General features: G+C 33.4%; 1 protein-coding gene and 2 long non-coding RNA genes across 3 annotated transcripts in view; 2 read left to right on the top strand and 1 right to left on the bottom strand.

The window, feature by feature from the left end:
• The window catches only part of LOC139995844 (uncharacterized), a 42,820-nt gene extending 20,595 nt beyond the window's left edge, over positions 1-22,225 (top strand). The window contains exons 2-3 of the long non-coding RNA XR_011802078.1: positions 16,481-16,632; positions 19,037-22,225. This is a non-coding gene — a long non-coding RNA (uncharacterized lncRNA). The remainder of the gene's footprint in view (positions 1-16,480; positions 16,633-19,036) is intronic.
• LOC139995697 (uncharacterized) lies at positions 6,343-15,770 on the bottom strand. The gene is made up of 11 exons (XM_072019397.1): positions 15,448-15,770; positions 14,870-14,986; positions 14,690-14,807; positions 14,168-14,429; positions 9,616-9,860; positions 9,280-9,541; positions 9,092-9,208; positions 7,952-8,042; positions 7,749-7,885; positions 7,388-7,520; positions 6,343-7,296 (listed from the first exon to the last, which is right to left on the bottom strand). Exons 1-11 carry the CDS (start codon positions 15,601-15,603, stop codon positions 7,249-7,251), a joined length of 1,686 nt encoding a protein of 561 aa, XP_071875498.1. The 5' UTR covers positions 15,604-15,770; the 3' UTR covers positions 6,343-7,248.
• Positions 17,060-17,374, top strand: LOC139995846 (uncharacterized). Its single transcript, XR_011802080.1, has 2 exons — positions 17,060-17,097; positions 17,186-17,374. It is a non-coding gene; the product is annotated as an uncharacterized lncRNA (long non-coding RNA).

The following is a 22,225-nucleotide window of genomic DNA, read 5'->3' as shown; positions in this document are numbered from 1 at the left end:
ATTTGAATATATATGATGCAAGTGTCTCAGACCAGTTCGTAATTAAACACTTTTAAACTTCATTTTCTTGAAAAGGATACCCTCAACGAAAAAATGAAAAAAAATTTTTAACTTATTTTCAAATCTATGAAAAATCTCCTGTTGATTATTTACCTATATCTAGTCTGTTATTAGTCAAGTTGAAGTACGTTTCACAAATATTCGAATTCGGCTTTCCCAGCGATGAAGCATCAAATGAAAAAATTTCACGTGAATGTTTTGACGTGGAATCACCACTTACGCGATTGTGATACGATAACCAAGATGCCGATAAATTAACGTTCTTGTACCTGGGTAACAAGCGATAGCACAACGACGATGTATATAATTGTTCGCATAACGAGTTTCGAAAATTTACTCTGATCCGGCCAAATCCCACCCATCATAGTACATATTTTCACTACTTTCATGTACTCGTTTACTACTGTGGCTTTGTCCATGGTGAGGAGAAGATTGATGTTAAGAGTGCACGACAGTATCTACGACTGACACTTGATGAGTGACAGTGAAATTTCATGAGTGTCTGGGATTGGCCATTATGCTTCTACTTTATGTCGACCATGTAATATTTACACGAAGAGTGTAGCTGACTAATGCGTACCTGCCCGTCATTTCGATCGTCGTAGTTTAAAGTGATGATTTAATTATTCATTCGCCCTTGGTAATTTTACACTCTTAAAGTACCTTTGATAAAGATGCGCAAGTAACTCAATCGAAGTATTAGATCGTCGTTATCGTGTGTTCTCTACGTTGTCACTATCCTGCGGAGAACCCTCTGGAAAAGTCAGATATCCACTCGAAAGAATCAATTGTTTGACAAATTGCTAGTAACGAATAATTTAAATCGTAACTGCTTTGGATACCTTGAATAAATTTGATGTCAGAGAGCTTGATATAGCACAGTTGGGTGAAAAAGACAGTTCCTATCCGAAACGGTTAAGCGAAGTAGAAAGATAAATGATTGTTGAAGATCGGACTGATCTGTACGGACTTTTATCTGGTTATAATTCTCTTCAAACTGTGAATAATCAAAATATATTTTGTGTCTGTGTAAGAAAGTGTGTTTCATGCACGATTAAGCTGACTTGCTTCGCCAGTCGTGGTCGCAAGTTAATTTTTTGTATATGTATTAATAGTTCAACTTCTTCTCATGATTAACAGTTGTGTATTTTTTTCTATTACTAATATCACATTACTTGGTGTTGTTGAAAAATCCATAATTGACGTGAATTGTTTAAGTAGGCAAATCAAACGTAATGTTATGACAAACAAATATGTGAGATAAATACTTTTGCATGCACTGTGAATCAGCACATGGGATCTTGCTTTTACAGATCAGGAAGCTAACTCAGACGCCGATTTATATCCCAAGCGTAATGTTAAACAAAACTAAAGAATTTTACATATGTATATTTTTGGAAGTAAAACGTACGTGTTATTAATATAAGTCTAAGACATTGCACGTTGATTTAAAATTATTCAACAATATTTCCAAAATGTCGAAACATTATCATGCTCGTAAGAGATGTGAAATTATAGATAATTTGGAAATTTATACTCAAATGCGACACGAGTTCTCGTTGTCTAATCATTCAGAAATTCTGCACGTATCACTTCTTCGTCACATTCATTGCCATGACCTAGGAAAATGAAACTAAAGATAAATTAGCGGTTAAGAAGCAAGCACCATTCCATTTCTGTACATATTTTATTATATATTGATATTCGTTCGTTCCGGAGTATTGTCTTCCATTGCCTCTGTCGGGAATATTTTACGGTTTACGTAGATTTCAATACGGTAAAGTATGAAACAGATGCTTTTATAATCTGGAAGATTATATCATCAATCATGATATTGCGCGGATTTATTTAAAAAGATATTCTTAAAACTTGCACAATAATTGTAGATTTAAGGAGGAGTAGATACTTGCCTCTGCAAAATTTTTCAAATTTAGGTCTAAAAGACCCCCAGCTGACAGAATTGGAGGACTCAAACAGCTTCTGATGGATAACACGAACAACAATTGCGTTTTTTTATTAGCATTATACCACGATGCGTCGTATCTGTGAATTTGAATTTATTAAAAAAATAGTCCATACGTTAATGATAATGAATAACTTAATTCAGTTCTTATAATATAGCATTAATAACACAAAGACAAATAAATAAACCTTATAATTTTGACACATCGACATCTCATTTGTTTGATACTATAATGAAAATTCAATTCCAGACAATCTTATTATCATTCTTTTAATTTAGCGATTTAGGAGATAAGTGTACTAACACAAGAAATGAATATAAAAATGAAAGTACTTTTCGCTACGTGTATCAAACAATATTTATGCATCACTTACATCGATTCGATAATTTCATCGTTCGAGTTCAGCACGAATTGTCCTTGCACAGTTAAAAGAAGTATATGAATCAATTGGGACAAAAGAAAAACACTGTCCTTAATAAGCATTCCAGAAATTTCCGTCTGTGACGCAACCTGTTTTGAAGCACGGTAATTTCGACTGTTGGGAATCAGTACGGGGTTACACCGAAAAGCTTACCTTTACCAATGAGACTGTGAAAGATGCCATTGACATACCGATGCAAATGCAAAGATAAACGGAATGACTAGTTTGTATACCCTTCAGGTAACTGCTTTGGTAGCATCGAAACAGGACCAACAGGCCGTTGTCCATAAAAAGTTCAATAGTATACATACATATGTGATACACGGATGTAAACGCATTAAAGTCTCACAAAATTATTTAGACTATTCTTGATACTGCTTGAGAATAATCAAGAACACGTGTTAGCTAATTGTTATACTATAGTGCGGTAAGAATCCAATTAATGATAAGAAATCAATGTATCATTACTTATCACCAACTAAGGTGATACATCACACCATGGTGTTCGACTTAAATATTTTTGTGAAACAAACAAAATTATTTATTTCTATCAACATTATCATCGAACGATAGGGCACCCCCTTGTATGGAATACAATGTCTTTGGAGACAAATAAGCTAAATAAATGTAATAAGCTAACAAGAGAATGATGGCAACTAATGTTTTTCTAATTTCAGTACTGACTTTGTAGCATATTGGTGTTCTCGAATCGAATGAAGCACTTTCTTATAACTCTTATCCTGGATTCCACTGTTTACGTCGTCGATAGTCAAATCTGAAAGCGCATTCTTGAAACGATGTCTGTGAAAATTTATACTTGTATAGTTTAAAACTAAACGAAAATTATTTGATTCAAGTGATATTTCATTTTATTACCCAGCCACCGCTAACTGTCCACAGGCGTGTTGCACCATATATATGTAACTCGTATCACAGCCGACAAACACAAAAAATGTTGAAATAATCGTATATGTCATATGAAAACTTATAAACATACGGTACTTCCGGTCATCGATATAATAATAAGCTGGATAAATGTATATTAAATCTCGCGTTTCGTTATTCGGTGAAATTATGTCTAAAATATATGGTGATGCAGATAGTTGAATAAAACATATGGTACAGAAAACGCCAAGTCCTGTAATTCGATGGCAACGGTGTATAAAATGAATCATGGAAGGAAAATACGAATTTTGAATATAATTTATCCTACCGCAGTATAACCGAGAAAAAAACGCTCCCCTTTTGGCGTACTCGACCATAATGTCTGATTCGTCATTCAGTCTATCGGTTGACCAATCCTTCCAAATAGCGGTAAGTAGCATCTTGTACTGCAATTTGATCAGTATCGTGCAAAAGATATATATAGAAATACATGAAGAATACGATAAGTCGTATTTCTCGTCTTTTCTAATTCTGCTATTTTGTTTTTTAAAACTATTGTCAAGGGAGAGGGATGTTAAGTAAGTTCATTATTGCTGACATATTTGCATTCTAGATCTTTTTTTCACTTGGTAATTAATTATGTTATGCCAGTGCAATTATAAGTTAGACAAGCATAGAGCAATTACTGTTTGCAGTGATCATAAATAATGTAGCAAAATTTATAATAAAGAGCGAATATTAAAACAAAATTGAAAAAGATGGAACTTTGTGTTTCAAAATATAATTCCAAATGATAACCAGTTTTAAATATGCCTTTTGTTATACTCATGACCATTTAAAAAATATATTAGTAATATTAGTTATATAGACTTATTTTAGTTACGTCAAACTATCTGTTCCTCGAGTCAATTTGATCAGTCGGCAAACCACGTGCAAATACCTCACGAAGCTGAAACATCGATTGCAAGTCAACGCTGAGCGTAAACGCTATTATAAAAACCGAACAAATATTATTCGTTCCTTACGAAACGTTTTAGATTTATTTCATACCAGAATATTTCTTTATAGCAACCAGAAACATAAGAATCAGAAGAACAAAAATATCGACTTATCATATCTTCCATTGTGGTTTTTATATAATGTATAACACAAAAATAAAGAAAATGAAATGTGATACGAGAAATTCCGTTACCTCCGCTGCGTTCACAATATAATTCCCTTGCTTTAGCAATGCCCCAGCCATTGCATTAAAAAAACAGACCTGCTCTACTACAGTCTGTAGACTGTAGAAACACACGACGTTTGCCATCTACAATCAACGATCGAGCAATTTAATAAAAAAGGAATCCTCGCATTAGTACATAATGCCATAATTACATCAATCATTAAAAAGATTTGGAATTCTGTGAAATATTCGACAAAGATCACAATGTTCGTGTGCGATTTCAAATATATATATATGCTGAGGCGGTAAACATAGTACAACCGGCCAGACAGCAATTCTATGTGAAAAATGAAAACAAAAATCAGATATAACATTACTTCCCCTGAATTGTTGTTTTCAAGAAAATCTACTTTAAAGATTTGACAAGTGCATTTTATCTTGGCTGAACAAGAGCAAATAACACAAAGTTGTTAAACACTTATTTGAAAACAAATGAAAAATATACAATAACATTTTTTCATAAATTGTTTTATTTCCTAAAACAATGAATTTGAATATATATAATGCACGTGTCTCAGACCAGTTCGTAATTAAACACTTTTAAACTTCATTTTCTTGAAAAGGATACCCTCAACGATAAAATGTTTTGTAACATTTTCAACTTACTTTCAAATGTATGACAATCTCCTGTTGATTATTTACCTATATCTAGTCTGTAATTAGCCAAGTTGAAGTATGCTTCACAAATTTTCAAATTCGGCTTTCTCAGCGACGAAGCGTGAAATGTAACAATTTTTTTTTTTATATGCAGACTTTTTCACATGGAATCACCACTTACACGGTTGTGATACGATTACCAGGTTGCCAATAAATTACTGTTCTTGCACCTGTGTAACAAGCGATAGCATAATGATGAGGTAGATAATCGTTCGCATAATGAGTTTCGAAAATTTACTCTGATCAGGCCAAATACCGCCTATCATAGTACATATCTTCACTACTTTCATGTACTCGTTTACTACTGTGGCTTTGTCCATGGTGAGGAGAAGACTGATGTTAAGAGTGCACGACAGTATCTACGACTGACACTTGATGAGTGACAGTGAAATTTCTTGAGTGTCTGGGATTGGCCATTATGCTTCTACTTTATGTCGACCATGTAATATTTACACGAAGAGTGTAGCTGACTAATGCGTACCTGCCCGTCATTTCGATCGTCGTAGTTTAAAGTGGTGATTTAATCATTCATTCGCCCTTGGTAATTTTACACTCTTAAAGTACCTTTGATAAAGATGCGCAAGTAACTCAATCGAAGTATTAGATCGTCGTTATCGTGTGTTCTCTACGTTGTGACCACTACCCCGCTGAGAACCATCTTGAAACATCGAATATCCACTCGAAAAAATTAATTGATTGACAAATTGCTAGTAACGAATAATTTAAGTCATAACTGCTTTGGGTACCTTGAATAAATTTGATATCAGAGAGCTTGATATAGCACAGTTGGGTGAAAAAGACAGTTCCTATCCGAAACGGTTAAGCGAAGTAGAAAGATAAATGATTGTTGAAGATCGGACTGATCTGTACGGACTTTTATCTGGTTATAATTCTCTTCAAACTGTGAATAATCAAAATATATTTTGTGTCTGTGTAAGAAAGTGTAGGGCGTTTCGTGCACGATTAAGCTGACTTGCTTCGCCAGTCGTGGTTGCAAGTTAATTTTTTGTATATGTATTAATAGTTCAACTTCTTCTCATGATTAACAGTTGTGTATTTTTTTCTATTACTAATATCACATTACTTGGATTTGTTGAAAAATCTATAATTGACGTGAATTTTTTAAATCAGTCGTAATGTTATAATTTAAACTACTATATGAGGTAAATACTTTTGCATACATTGTATATTATTTAAAATATTTTAAAATTCCTTTATGCTATTACAACTGTTGTGAATTTTCATACGGCACTGATAATTCTGTACAAGCAACAATATTGTCTATTTTTTTAGGTGAATATATCAATATACTTGATCCGAGGGACAATTCTACTTTCCACACACTGTAAAACAGCACACGCTAAATGTATCATTAGTAAAAATAATTGATTAAATAATTTTAGTGTCATTATGTCCCAGCAGGTGTACTACATCAAAGTTTCTTATTTCTATCTTTCTGTATTCAATCTCTCTTTGAATGCAGTTCAGCCATATAAACACATCGAAATCTCAACTAAAAATGAAAACAGACGCTTGCTGTTACTAGCAAGATACAAATAACGGTTAGCTTTATTACAATACTTGTGACAGAAGGGAATTCATATGTAAAAGTCTGTAAGATTCGCTAAATGAATAGCTGGCTTTTGTAGATTAAGGTGATTCAAACCAAACATTTTCATATGTATCTTTCGAAGTAATATATACACATTGCTAGCATAGATCTTAGATATTGTGCTTTTATTTTAAAATATTCCTTAATATTTCCAAAACAACGAAACACGATTATGCTCATAACTAATGCGAAAACATTAAAACTTGAAAACTTCAACTTATATGTGCTAATGATTCCTGTTGTCTAATCACTCTGAAATTTAGCATAAATCATTTTCTTACCAAGCATCATCAAGTGGGGGTAAAACCAAAAAATAGTTAGTAATTTAGAAATAAGAACCATTGTAATTATTTTCATATTTTATCCACTAATCTTTGTTCCGGAGTGTTGTCTTCCATTGCCTCTGTCGGGAGTATTTTACGGTTTACGTAGATTTCAATACGGTAAAGTATGAAACAGATGTTTTTATAATCTGAAAAACATACTGTAGTGTACATTTATTTTAAAAAAATATTCTTAAAATATTTCCACATTAATTTGTGGTTAAATAAAAAATTACTTACCTCTGAGAAGCTCTTCATATTCAGGATAATTAATCCACCAGCTGATAGAGTGGGAGGATTTAAGCAATTTCTTAGTGCTAATACAAACAACAGTTTCGTTTTATTATTAGAATTATACCATAACGCGTCATATCTGTAAACGGTTTTAATTTAGTAAAAAAGGTTTCATATAAGATAATGATAATAAATGATTTACATCAGTTCATAATTTTAGCATCACATAACAGAAATAAAGGAACCTTACAGGTTTAATGGATCCACCTGTTATGTTATGTATGTTACTGTAATAAAATTTGATTTCCGGACAAAAACCAAAGTATTTTGAGCAAAGTATATTTCTCAGTATTTATAAGTTACTTACATCGATTCGGTAACTTCATCGTTCGCATTCTGTACGAATTGTCCTTGTACCGTTAATAGAAATATGTGTGTCAATTGAGATGAGAGAAATACAACGTTCTTAATAGACTCCACGGAAATTTCCGATTGTGCTGCAACCTGTTTTAAAGTACAGTAATTACAATTACTGTCAAACTGTGTGAATTTGCACGTTGAAAAGCTCACCTTTACTAATGTGACGCTGAAAGTTGCCATTACCACTCCGATACAAATACAAAGATAAGTAGAATGAATGCTTTGAATAGCTTTCAGGTAACTGTTTTGGAACCATTAAAACAGAATTAAGAGGTCATAGTCGATAAAAGATTCAGTAATGCACATACAGGGTGACAAATTTTATTCTATAAATTCAAATTGCTAGTACACTATGAATTGTATAAAAAAGTAGTTCGGATATAAAGTGAATTTTTTTGAGGGGGTAACAAATGAGGTGGGTAAGAATTTTTTTGTAGACGGGCGCGTAGAGGTCATATGAAGGTGACATAAATTTTTTTAGCTCGTCATTTTCTACAAAATTTATGAAGTTATTTATATCGAAAAGTCACATTAGTTTAGAAGATATTTTAACTTTAATTTGTCGCATTTAGCGTATAAAAAACAAAGACAACGTAAACGCAAAAATATCTAATCGCGTCTTTAATTGTCTTTCATATATTAAATTTAATAAATTAAAGTTGAAACATTTGCAAATCCCTATGCTTTTTCGGTATAAGTATGTTAATACAATCGTCTAGAAAATAATAGGCTGTGTCGTTTAATGCATTAAAGAATACACAATCCTATTTAACAAAACGGTTGTTATCTTTATATGAAGTCTACGTGTTCGTCTACAAAATATTCTTACACCAGGTTGTAACCTCCCTAAAATATGTTTACTTCTTATCTGAACAATTTTTTTATACAACACAATGTACAAGTAATGTGCATTAGCAGATTAAGTCCGGTCACCTTGTACATGATACATGCAAGTACATGAATTAAATTACTTTAAAAGTATTTAGGGTATTCTTGACATTGTTTGAAAATTTTCAAGAATACATTAGCTAATTGTTACGCTACAGCACAGTAAAGTTCAATTAATGAAAAGAAATCACTTTCACTGCTTATTAATAGTTTAGAAGAAGTATATGGTGTTTGAGTTACATACTTTTGTAAAAAAAAACTTTTTACGCCTTACAAAATTATCTTTAAACGGTGATGTATCTTATTTTGTTAAAAAATAAGATTATTGAAAATACATTTGAAAAATAAAAAATAAGTTTAAAAATACTGGAAAAGGAATGTTTTGCCAGTTTCAATACTGACTCTATAGCATGTTGGTGTTGTCGAATCGAACGAAGCACTCTTTCATGAATCTCATCCTGTATGGCACTGGTTTCATTGACAATAGACAAATCAAAAATCGCATTCTTGAAACGATGTCTGCAAAAAGTTTATATTTCTTGCAGTTACCAGCTAAAATTATTTGGTCCAAGTAATATTTCTTTTTTTACCCAGCCACTGCTAATTGTCCACACGCGTGTTGCACAATGCACATGTAACTTGTATCGCAACCAACATACACAATAATTCCTAAAATATATGTATACGCCATATGTAAATTTATAATTGTACGATACTTCTGGTCATCAATATAATAATAAGCTGGATAAATGTATATAATATCCCGCGTTTCGTTCATTGGTGAAATTATGTCCAAAGCTAATGGCGTTAAAAATAATTGTGAGAAAACTAAGATACAGACAACACCAATTCCTGTAAATTAATTACACGACACGTGAAGTGAATTATAAAATGAAAGCACATCATTTCAATATAACTTATCCTACCACAATCTAACCAAGAAAGGAGTGCTCCCTTTTTAGCGTACTCGGCCATAATGTGAAATTCGTTACTGTGACTATCGATTGACCAATCCTTCCAAATAGCGGTAAGTAGCATCTTGTACTGCAATTTGATTAGTCTCGTGTAACCGAAAGATATGTACAAAGGTATGAAAACAATATAAATCGTATTTCTCATCTTTTCTGGTACAGGAATATTTTTGCTAGCACACATTAACGATATGCAGAGTTATTAATTCTGTCCAAATTGTGTTATTCGTTTTTTACAGAATATTTTGAATTCATCACCATCATTTTCAAAAGGCTTAAAGGCTATCGAGCTATACATTTTTACAAATATTTCATACCAGAATAGTTCTTTGTAGCTTCTCAATGACGTAAGAGTCAGTATCTCAATAAAAGTGGACTTATCAAATTTTTCCACGTGATTTTTACACAGAATGTGATAGAAATATAATAGAAAATGGAAAATGAAGCAAGAAATTTCTTTACCTCCGCAGCTTTGATAATGTACAGCCCTTCTTTCAACAATACCCCGCTTAGCGCAGTGAGAAAACAAATCTGGTTTAGTAGGACGCTCATGTTAAAGAAATGCACGACGTTTGCTATCTACAATTAACAACGAAAATGTAGTTTGTAATTGTAATTTTGATGCTTTTAATTGAGAATCTTTAAATATTGATAATATGTATTGATAGTCTCAGGGTACTCTAACAGTTCTCTGTACTTCGTAATTCCCATGTTGAGCTCGTGGAACCACCCTAATAGTTGCTACCCACCAATGATCAGATTCTTTACCCCGCTCATGGGCATATCACGCGACGGACGAACCTGGAGGGTGCGATTAAAGGTTTATCGTCTGCATAGGCGAAGCGGCGATCGCAGTATACTTTACTCTATCGAGAAAATATTGTGTTTCTACTAATAGTATTGCAGTCGCGCTTTAACAATCGTATTGCAACGATGTGCTACACGAAGAGATTCCAATAGCGGTGTGTTGTAAATGCTTGTGTATTAGAGTCAGTGGCTAATATAAGCCAGGTTGAGTAGGCTTGTCACTTGGCAAGTGTATTGCCGAAATGACATAAACTGAGAACCTTCAACTCAGAATTACTTGAAGTGCAAATAAATGCAAGTATGTAAACAGCAAGAAGGCAACGATAGTTAAAACTCAATGAACCTAATGGAAATTGATAAACCGTCAGCTAATGGTTCTTAATCAACATTAAGCACGAAACGTAAAATTTCACTATTTATAAAAGGAATTACAAATGCCTCAAATGCAATAACAGATGAAGATAAATGGTTATCAGAAATACCAAAATTATTTCAGTTTACTTCCAAAAATTACAAACGAACCTTTTGATAAAGCTGCAACAAAGATTATTCAACCGAAATCTCCACTAATCTACATAGAAGCCAATTATTATTAAGTCCCTATTAGATCTTCTAGAATCAATTGCTCAAGACAACTATATATGCTAAAGCAGTTAAAAAAACACGCAAGTTAAAGCGCAAACCAATGCTACTGATTGTTATAGCAAAATAGTCTTAGTCAAATGTCTCCTAGGACACATGGTAAAAATTATTGGAGATAAAAATGATGATAGTATAGCGATAGATAAACAAAAGGCACTTAGTCTGTCGGAACACAACCTACTCCTGTGTATGTATATGGTTAAATACAAAAATTTCCGCTTTTATGGTCTTATACCTGCATCACCGAGTATAAGAAATTTAATCATGTTTTATTACTGAGTTCGATTATTATTAGCAAAATATCTCGACTAACAAATTAACTTGTTACATGCAGTTACCTACATCATCGATTATAGGGTCATAATAGATATACAAATCATAATGTAATTCCTACTTTATGGATAAAAAGGTATACCGGACTTCTATCTGTCGCAAATACGCGACAGGCTAATTTTCAATATTCAATCCACGCGATCAGATGCTTCCCTACATATTTTCGTATGCAGGCTGAGTCATCTAAGAGTGGAATATCTAAAATATCTCCAAAACTGTTAATTATATCGAAAAATGTTTCAAATAAAAGTTGAATGGTTCCGAGGGAGACATTAATTGATGTAATTAGTATTTTTGTAGGTGACATTTGAAGGTCTATCTCGAATTTTTGAATATGCGCCGTTCGGTCTATTAGGAATGAGTTAGTTGCTAATTATCCATCTCGAGTAGTTACTCGTCAATCGTTAGCTGTCCGTCTTCTTTCGATCATCACTCGTCTGACACTCTTAGTCATTCGTCTTTCGTTAGTTAGCCTTCATCGTTATATACCATTAGTCAACAGTATAATCTATTTGTTTGTTGAAATACATAGTTTTAATATCCAACACGGAGTTGTCCTTTGAGCTAATTTTATTGATCGGCACAGCACATGCAAATGCCAACCAATTGCGAACGATCCACATAGGTCAATCATGGGGAATAAACAATCACAAAACAATAAAAATATGATTATTAATACAATACGTATGTTATATTAATTAGCAGACAAAATATTGGTAAACCAAGACGGTTAATATAGATTGTAGTTGGCTATAAATTGTTTTACGTACCTGTGTAACAAACGATAGTATACTAATGATGTATATAATCGTTCGCATGATGAGCTTCGAAAATTTACTCTGGTCAGGCCAAATTCCGATAATCATAGTGCATATCTTCACTACTTTCATATACTTGTCTATTACCGTGGCTTTGTTCATTGTAAGGAGAAAACTGATGCCGTTAAGAGTACACGCTAGTATATAGGACTGACATTTGATGAATGAAAGTGAAATTTGTTAAGCGTCTAGGATCGGTCACTATGTTTCTACTTCATTTAAGCTATGTAATATTTACAAGAAGAATGGGACTAAGTACTCCATATCTACTGCCATTGCAACCATCATAAACCAAAGTGGTAGTTTAATCATTCATTCATCCCTGCTAAGTTTGTAGCCTTAAAATACCTTTCATAACGATGTATAAGTAAGCTGTTGATCAAAGTATTAGCTCGTTATTAATATGCGTTCTTGTCGCTGTGTCTTTCCTCTGAAAAAACCATATCGAATCATTAGCAAGTATGATTAATTTAAGATATAACTTTAGATATTTCGACTAAAAATGGCTTAGAAAAGGTAACTTGGAAAAGGATGGTTGGGTGTATAGACAGGTCTGTATAAAAGGATAGAGAATAGTTAAATATTAATTAACTCCTTCGCTGCTACGCGTCTCACATATTTGACGCTCTATTACTTTCTACAGCCCCAGGCGTCACACATATGTATGTGACGCATTCTAAGTACAGTATATATTGTCTGATTACCATTTTCTATTATTATATACAAAAAATATATATTATATTACGCAACATGTTGTAAATTTGGAACTTGGACTGTGAACAGTAATTTTTTCCTTAAACAATGGTAACAAGAAGGTTAAAAAGATCTATACGGATCTTGATCTCGTTATTTTCTTCATTAAGGTATGAATAAACGAAAGATATTTTGCCCCCGTCTATCTTCTCCTTGAGAAAATAGCCTGAGTTTCGTAAACGTTTAAGCTACCACGGATCAGATTCCAAGTTGAAATTTCGCGTTAAATTAATGGACGTTCGATAATATGCACGTGAATAGTTCACCTCTCTGTCATGATTAATAATTATATACCTTTTACTCCTACTAGTGATATCACATTACTTTAAAAAACAACTATAACTTACTAAATTGTTCAGATAAGTTAAGTCATAACTAATATCACAATTTACATTGAAATAGATCTCTGTGTATGTATTGTACGCGTTACGTAAAACATCTTGAAATTTCATTAGTATCGCAATGAGATACGATTGTCATGACAATATTGGTATTTGAAATGAATTTGAAAATTTATATAGAAGTCATAAGACATTTAGTGCAAATATACATTTAATATATATTTGATAAGAGATTCCTATGCAGAGTGAATAACGTATCTAATCTTAAACATATAATAAATGTTAAATATGTCGTCACTGAACGTTAGGGCTTATTGATAATATAATGGATAATAGTTCACATATTTTTCTGACCTGTGCGAAATATACACTTGTACTAGACATCTTGTAATTTCTAAACATATTTTTAAATTCATGATATTTCAAACTTCACACATATAATCACAATTGTGAAATCTTATTAACAATGCTAATGAATTTTCCATATACAAGTATATTCATAAGAAATGTCTACAAATGTTTGGGCGCTTTCTTTGCGAACTTATAGAAATTCTTAAGAGAGTGATTACATCGCATGCATTTTGATCTTCAGATGTTTCATTCATAACTATGGTATTCTATGAGAATACGTATCCACTGTAACCAATCATATACATGTATAGCTTGAAAAATAAACCGGAAACGACATTTTTTTGCATAAACTTTCTTCATTGTGCTGATGTCTAAAATCACACGCTATAAATATTGGCCACATTTTTTAATATAAAAAGCGAAGAATGTGCAATGTGCGCGCAAAAACTAAGGTATACTCACCCACTGATAGTCAGCAGGGCACAAGCATGCTGTACGAAGTGAATTAAACTGGTGTCACAGGCGATATAAATAGCTGCGAGTACTGACACCGATGCTACCATCTGCACTAGTATGACATAATAATATCGTTCTTCGTCCACGAAGTAATAAGCTGGATAGATAAATTCGCGGCTCCGCGACTCGTTCAAGGGTGCGACGATGTTCAGAATAGGTGATACAACCGGTATGAGGACGAACATAATGGCGGTGACAAATGTGCTGACTAAATGCAAAAGGAATAAAATACAAAATAAAATAGCAATTATTTACGGCAGACACACCTCATCAATTGATATAAACTTGGGATTTGTTGTCAAGTAATTGCACTTCATTTCATATATTCGCATAAATATTTTTAGTGCTACGCGAGTATATCATACTCTTATGGTTTGAAATGAATTTAGAGTAGGTTTGAATTAGTTTTTTTTTTTTTTTTTAATTAAGTTTAGTGTAATGTAAAAATTGCTTAATTTTCTTTGTCACCTCTGTATAGAAAGGACAAGATCATTGCCTTCTGAGAGTACATGTCCAAAATCTCTAATTCCTCCTTTGGTCGTTCTATCAGACGTTCAGCGACGATGTCGCTTAAAAGTTCTTTCAACTACAATTTTAAAGATGCTTATAATCATCACAGAGATTACAGAATATCGATCTGTCTTTCACCTTCTTCTCATTCAGAATGTAATTGTACTGCTTGAGAATAATTGTTAATGTTACATCCAAATGCGGCATTTGTTCTAACAGTATGTCCAAGCTGTAAAACACTACTACCCGTGATATCTACAATATATAGAAAAAATATTTACATTACATATTTACATATATAATCTCTATATCCTATCATATCGAAAGATTCTATTATATAAAAGCGACATGTGAAAAACATGATATCATATTTCCCGTCTTTTGTAAAAGTTTAAATGAGAACTTTAAAATTCAACGTGCTGTCAACCAATATCGCACCAAAACTATTTTCGTATGTGAAAACCATCTTGCATATAGCTTTGTGATCTATGTATATATATTATATGTATTAAATACGCTGACATAGTCTAATTCTCAATCTCTGAAATACGTTTTACAGATACTGTGTCTCTAACTAGTATAACACATTTTTATATTAATTTGCCATTAATGGTTATAAGCAAAATGATTATGGCAAATAAAACTTGATTGTTAGATATTTTTTATAAATGAGAATCATATAGGCTGTATATAATACTAATTAATGAAAACAATACCTGAGTTGCAAGACAGAAAATAGTCACAACCAATGTGACAAATCGCATTGTAATTTTCAGGAATTTTTCCTGATAAGGCCACACACCAACAAGCTGCCCGAAAAATTTGATGGTTTTAAGATATTGAAACTCGATCGTTTGCCAATCCATAGTCATTCAACCAATAATCAGTACTGCATATGTCGCTAGAGATCGTGAGATATAAAATTCGTTAAATTGGACTAAAATTGAATTATACAACTTGATTACTGGCTAGAATTAGTAGCCTAAGCGATGTTTATGCATTTATAGGAAATTTCAAGCAAAAATCTGTAGAATGTATAAGAGAAAGATTCAAATGAATCTTTACAGTTTAAGAGTTACATTAAATGAACAGAAATGCAACTAATACCTTCCACTGTCCAAACTGCAGTAATCGAGTAGGCCAAGTTCAAACGTGTATATCCTCCATTACATCAATAACAATAGCAATTTTGTGATCGTTTTAAGAAATTGTACTCGCTTTTAGCGATCTGATTAATTTACGCGTGAAATGGAATTATTTTAGTGGCGAAAAAGATCTACATTTTCCCACTCACTTTGTCCATGCCATCGCTAATACTTCTGTGTGAAAAAGGTTTATTAATTTAATGGTAATTTAATTTAACATAGTACTAGTGTACATAGTAAGTACATAAACGTTGAAGAGAATAATTTATATGTTGGTAAGTGCGCCTATATAGGGATATGAAAAATTAATGGTGGAGGGGCAGCTACATTCCTTTTGTTATCGGCACCATATTGTAAGCTGGTATACCACAAGTGATATTTCACATAACGAATGAATCGTTTGATACAAGCAATACCTATCAGTCAATGTTTTCTTTTTCAATTTCACGAGGCATAAATCATTTGATTACAAATTTTTCACATATGAGGTATTATAGAACAAACAAGTTGATTTTCATTTAAGTTTATGATATGTACTATATTCTGTTCAACAAGAAAAGTCAGCAGAGTTAAACAAAACGATCATGTACTAAGCATTTGACAGATGCAAGAGACGCCAGTTATTGGCTGACGGATGTTCGACTTCTCGGGATGGTGGCACAAGCGATGGCAGTGCCAAGTAAATACATTACCTAGGATGGACATGAACCTACGTTTGTTTTTAACATTCGAAAAAAAGATCGTACTTTGAACAAGGTATGTTCATTGATTTATCAAATACAATTTCGCAATCGATATGTCGAGTAAGTCCTAGATAAATGCTCTGTTATTTTCGTACAAAAGAAACTTTCCATCGGCGTAATATTTTGAGTAACTTTTTTCTTTGCATGTTATCGCCGCTCCATTTTAGTTTCCGAGATTATTCTAAGCGACCGTTCGTTCCTCTGCTTTTCTATTGGTCTATAAAGAATATAAGAATTAATTGAACATATCTCTAAATTATAAAAAATACCTTCTTCATCGCTATCTTCATCACTGCTCTTTCCTCCTCTCTATCGTCAAATGCTTTATGACAGTTGTTTTGAGTGTTCTTCGAACTGTTATGGAGTTTATTTCCGTGTTAGTTTCGTTTCTTACTATTTCACCCATTTCCGAGGATGTAATTTTCAGTATATTATAGTAAGTAAAACGACTTCTGTCGTTTTATTTACTAATTATTATGTAGTAATAATTATTATGTAGTAAGTGCGAATACACGCACCTTTTTCCGACTGTAAGTACGACTTAGTTATAATTTTTATCATTCCAGTAACGCTGCTATCTTATTCTATACTGAACCGATAATGTCGGATGTGGCACCTAAATGGTGTGGCGGGATACGTTAGTCTCCGCATCGTAGAACACTATTGTATTGCATGCAAAACCTATCTTATTCTTAGTCAATGATATTACGAAGATTTATGATGGAGATTTCATAAAAAGAAAATGTACAAGTGTAGCCTTGTAATCACGTGTAATGTGTAACTAGAGAGATATTTTTATCACAGATTTTTACTTCTGTTGTCTTTACGACACTCGTCTGTAGCTTTACCAACTATATTAGTTGGATTGAATTAATTGAGACACTCACCGCTGTAAATCGCAGAGGGCGTAAGAAACACCGAGTTTTTGCACGGTTAGTATTTCAGAACATGCAACACTAAGTCCCATAAAATGTAAGGTTTGTTCTGTATATGTATATATATTTATCTGCAATAAAATATATGTAAATCGATTCCGATTGTAATTATATCGATCATTGATTCAAGTATAACTTATACCGTTCCAATAACGCAAGTATTTTATTTTACCATGAGCCGATAATGTCGCATTAGATATTAAAATAGTATTATATGAAGGTATACGGAGGGCTACGTAGCCTTCAAGCTATGCGACGCTTATTTACATTGCAGGAAATATCAATGTTATTCTTAGTCACTGCGAAATCACAGACGAGATATTCTCGTCCGTGATCAGAGATATCGTTATTAGCCCAATTACATGAACAGGTTTTGATATTCGTATGTGGAAGTATAGAGAAAACCATCCGAAAATTGAATCATGAAAAATCAATATGGAAGACAAGAAGGTTCTCGTTCTATGAATGCGTGACATGCTATGAATGTATTAAATAAAGACAGAGACACTCCGCTCATCTCTGTCTGTCTCGCACAACGAGGACCTTCTTGGCCTCCATGTTGATTTTCCACGACTCAATTTTCGAGCGATTATCCCTAGCAAGTGTTGAGTTTTGTTTATACGATTGTGAACCTTAGTCAATGCCAGATCGTATTTTTAAAATAATGTATTGTTTTATTCGTCATTTCCTGCGTTTAGGCAAAAAGCTTTTAAAGAAAGCATAGAGACAGATTTGCGATACCTCACTACAGATGGCAGCACATACATACAGCGCTAAATTCAAAAATAAAATCCTAAATTGTGTCGTATTTTTGTTTTTCCAATTTCCAAATGTTTAAATATAATTTCAATAGTAGCGCAGAATAAAGAAAAGACGATTTATTATATATAGATCAGAGTCATGTCTGCCGTGATGAATACAGACACCAGAGGCACTACAGATAAGCTTGAAAATATGTAGCATGATAATAACGTCTTTATCGTTTGTTTTATTAGTTCTTGTATAATACCTTCTTGCTAACTCAAATAACCCTGCCATTTGAATCGTTTCCTCGTTTTTGATATTTCCGTTTGCTGTATCCCGTAAAATATACGATATTTTGTATTCTTTCGTTTTTATATTAAATACTAATTATGTCTCTCATAATATATAAGTTTGATTGTTCTGATTGTTGTTTGACTGTTCTGAAATTAAAGATTGAACTTTAAAATATCCAAACTTAACTATGTCAGCTATGTGCCCGTACTTTATTATATGTATATAGATTCTTATAAAACATCTATTTCGAACTCCAAATATTTCATTTGCCCACTGTATGTACAAACTGTAACCATATTCTTAATACAAATACGACTGCCTATTTTCTATAGGCTCTAAACATTAATTCATTCGATCGAACGACCACACTCGTTTTAACGAGTATTCCCAGCTATAGAGTCCTCTCTTTTTCTAACAAGTATCTCCTCTTTCTTTTTTTTTCAGTGGAAGAAACGTTCGCTTGCAAAGATATTGCGAGTGCGTAGCCATGATCGTTGTCGTACGTGTTAGCCTTGCTGCAATAGAGTGGAAGATACGTACTAATTGGATGCAACCTTTTAGGCCGCTGCCACGGAGCAACGGGGGTTGGTTTAGATTGGAAGAGTAACGGCATAGACTGTAGCTGCTGCTACTGACTACTACGACAGATCAAGTTACACAAAGGCAGCTTTTTTAATTGGATAACGTCATATCGGCGCGTTCGCGCGCGTATCCTAACTTTTTTTCTCATCGATTTGCTCGGTTCGCCAGCGGCCACCTATGGAACGACTATGTCCTCCCCATAGAAAATCGAACAAATTCCTCTGGCTGCGCTGTCAAGCCGAGGAAAACGTCGGACCCGTTGTTGGCCTGCCACCGATACACACATCGTGTGTGAACTCGTTAGCCGTTTCGACATAGAGTTTCCGTGACTGACGAAAAAAAAGAAACACGAGATATGCCCTCTCTTTGGCCTGTGCCGCGCGTCGAGCTACGCGAGAGACCACTTATCAAATAACGCGATTGTACTTTCAATTTTCAATTAGTCGTGGTGCCTAGCGAGTCTGTCAACGGTTAACTTCCCGCTTGTCGTCACCGGTCACTATTAAACACTTTGACTATTTTTGGTTTCCTGCTGGTAGTAATAACAGGCGTTAAGCAACAGCTGAAGACCGCTTTACATCTTTGTTTCTCGTTTTCATATTTATTTCAAATATAGACGCCACCTGTTATCTTGCGTATTTTATAATTTTCGATACTTTCGTTCGTATGCATGATTTGCAGTAATGAGCAAAAATGAACGCACACTCTGTACGGCAGAACAACTTTTTTTAGATATGACCAAACGACAATTTTTTCTTTTTTTTTTTTTTTTTTTTTTTTTGAGAAGTTGGAAGAATTAGTTTACTGAATGATGTGTAAAGAAAATGTTGAAGAATTTACAATTTGTCGGATTCGCGAACAAGGAAGTAAAGGTCACTTTTTACAATTATTTTACCTGAGCCTGTAATGAAAACTTAAATAACACATTTTCTAGAGTTGTGTCAGTTATATATGTACGTACTGAAAATTTAATCGAAATCGGTTGATACGGAAACAAGCGACAGACATCGAAAGATGTAAGAATCTGTACATGTTAGCTCGAATGTCTGCGATTTTTACTATTTTTAATCATTTGTCGTTAATAGTAACGTTCATTAATTTCGAGGAAAATTTCAGCATGTATGGGACGCATAGAAAATAAGTGTAAAAACCACCGCAACGTAAAGAGCATGATTTTTATTGCAACGTATTATATTCATTAGGAAGAACGAAAGTCTCGAAAAAACCATGGATCGCAAATACCCTGAAAAAAATGTTAAAATTTTAATAATTCTTAAAGTGGTTTTATTCACAATATGTCTACATTTATGATTAACTTTCATGAAAAAGTAGCGTGCTATTTTACGAAGCAACAGGATATTAAAAATTGCCTCGTGAAATATATGAGAACACAGGAATAATGGCAGATCTCTGCGTGCAAAAGACATTTCGTGACAATGCGATTTTCAAACGGCCGTATTAACAATTTGGTGATCAAGAATTAATATCGCGACATCTGAATGCAGGTTCGAGTTCGTATCAATTAGCGTGAAAAAGAACAGGCTAATTATCACCTTTGCTCGTGCTGATCCACTATTGGACTTACATAAAACAGTTCACCAAGCGAGAATCAATCAGATGACAGTGCGATGAATAATTCGAGAACGCTTACTACTGTATAAAATTTCTTTTACTTTTTCACTTTTCCAAGCGTGTATTATTTACGGATAAAAGCAGTTTCTCAAGTTGTAGTATCTTCAATCGACGAAATGTCAGGATTTAAGCTTATAGGAATTCACATGTAACGGTTGAAAGATCTAATCAAGGAAAATCGTATTATTGGTTCTATCCTTCTGGCTATATCGATAACAAGTGCAACATATTTGCGATTCGACTTTTATGCTCATGTCTCTTAAGCGAATTACGTGAAATTATACCACACCAGGGTAGTCACTTCGTCTATTTTATGCAAGATGGTGCTCCATCTGACCATAGCCAACTTGTTCGCCAATTTTTAAACGAAAATTTTGGGTTACCGTAAATAGCACGTGGACCTGCTCCTCACATTTCTTTTTCCACTTTTCTTCCACATTCAATCTCCTTGTTTATGAGATTCGTCGGCGGTGGATCCTTTTGGGGGGAGAAGAAATTATTTGTAGTTCAAGTGAACAGATTACATGCGATTGCATGTGGCTTTTTTCATACAAAATCAATACATAATCTTGGGGAGAAACTGGGCGGAAATGTAGGAATGCGAGTTCAGGGCTATTTAAATAGACAGAAAGAAAAAAGAAAAGAAGAAGAAAAGAAGAAAGATAAAAAGGTAAAAAAGAAATAAGATATGGGATATACAATGGTGGATCTGAGGCATCTCAACAGCAAGAGCTATTTTCCCTGCATCTGTCTGCAGAATGTAAACACATTGTACATAAAACCAGTTTAGGAATTATTAAAACTTTAACACCTCTTCCGAGAGTGGTCACGTGCGACCAGTGGTCCCTTTGAGATTTTTGTTCCTCGTGACGAATAGAATACGCTGGAATAAAAAAATGTTGACCCTGAAAATCATGCTCGAGGTCGCTTTTTACACCTTTTTTACACTTACTTTTTATACGCCCTGTACACATATAACTGATATAAATCTACAAAATGTGTTGTATAAATTTTCATTATGAACTTAGGTAAACAAGTTGGAGAAAGTGATCTTTTGCTTTATTCCTCGTGATTTCAAGTAATTGCACTTAGAAAACTAATTTGCACCTAGTGAACTAATCCAAAGAATATCAAATAGTTTGGTCCAATTTTGGAAAAGTGTTTCTGTTATAAAGGCTGTCCGAACGTTAAAACCGACCACTGTATATTGCTGTGCGTATGATTGTTACAATCGTGAACATAAAAATGACACATAAAATTAACAAATAAAAGATTGAAAAAGAATGAGAGAAAAGACTATGGGACAGAACAGCTTTCAAAGAACATTTCTTCGATTAAACAAATTTGAAAATTGTTGAAAGCTACTGATTGTACGAGTATCTGGAATATAAATAAACCATTTCATTTTTAATAAATAAA

The sequence above is a fragment of the Bombus fervidus genome, chromosome 16 (assembly GCF_041682495.2).
Source record: "Bombus fervidus isolate BK054 chromosome 16, iyBomFerv1, whole genome shotgun sequence".
NCBI lineage: Eukaryota > Metazoa > Arthropoda > Insecta > Hymenoptera > Apidae > Bombus > Bombus fervidus.
Note: the sequence above shows the minus strand (reverse complement) of the source record. Positions and strands in the feature narration are given on the sequence as shown.

What these genes read in the sequence shown, in the direction of transcription:
- LOC139995697 (XM_072019397.1), bottom strand. Translation starts at nt 15,603, where the DNA reads ATGACTATGGATTGGCAAACGATCGAGTTTCAATATCTTAAAACCATC. An exon ending in TTTTCTGTCTTGCAACTCAG is followed by an intron (nt 14,987 to 15,447) that starts GTATTGTTTTCA and finishes TATATATTGTAG; the next exon opens with ATATCACGGGTAGTAGTGTT. An exon ending in TCAGCGTCACATTAGTAAAG is followed by an intron (nt 7,886 to 7,951) that starts GTGAGCTTTTCA and finishes ACTTTAAAACAG; the next exon opens with GTTGCAGCACAATCGGAAAT.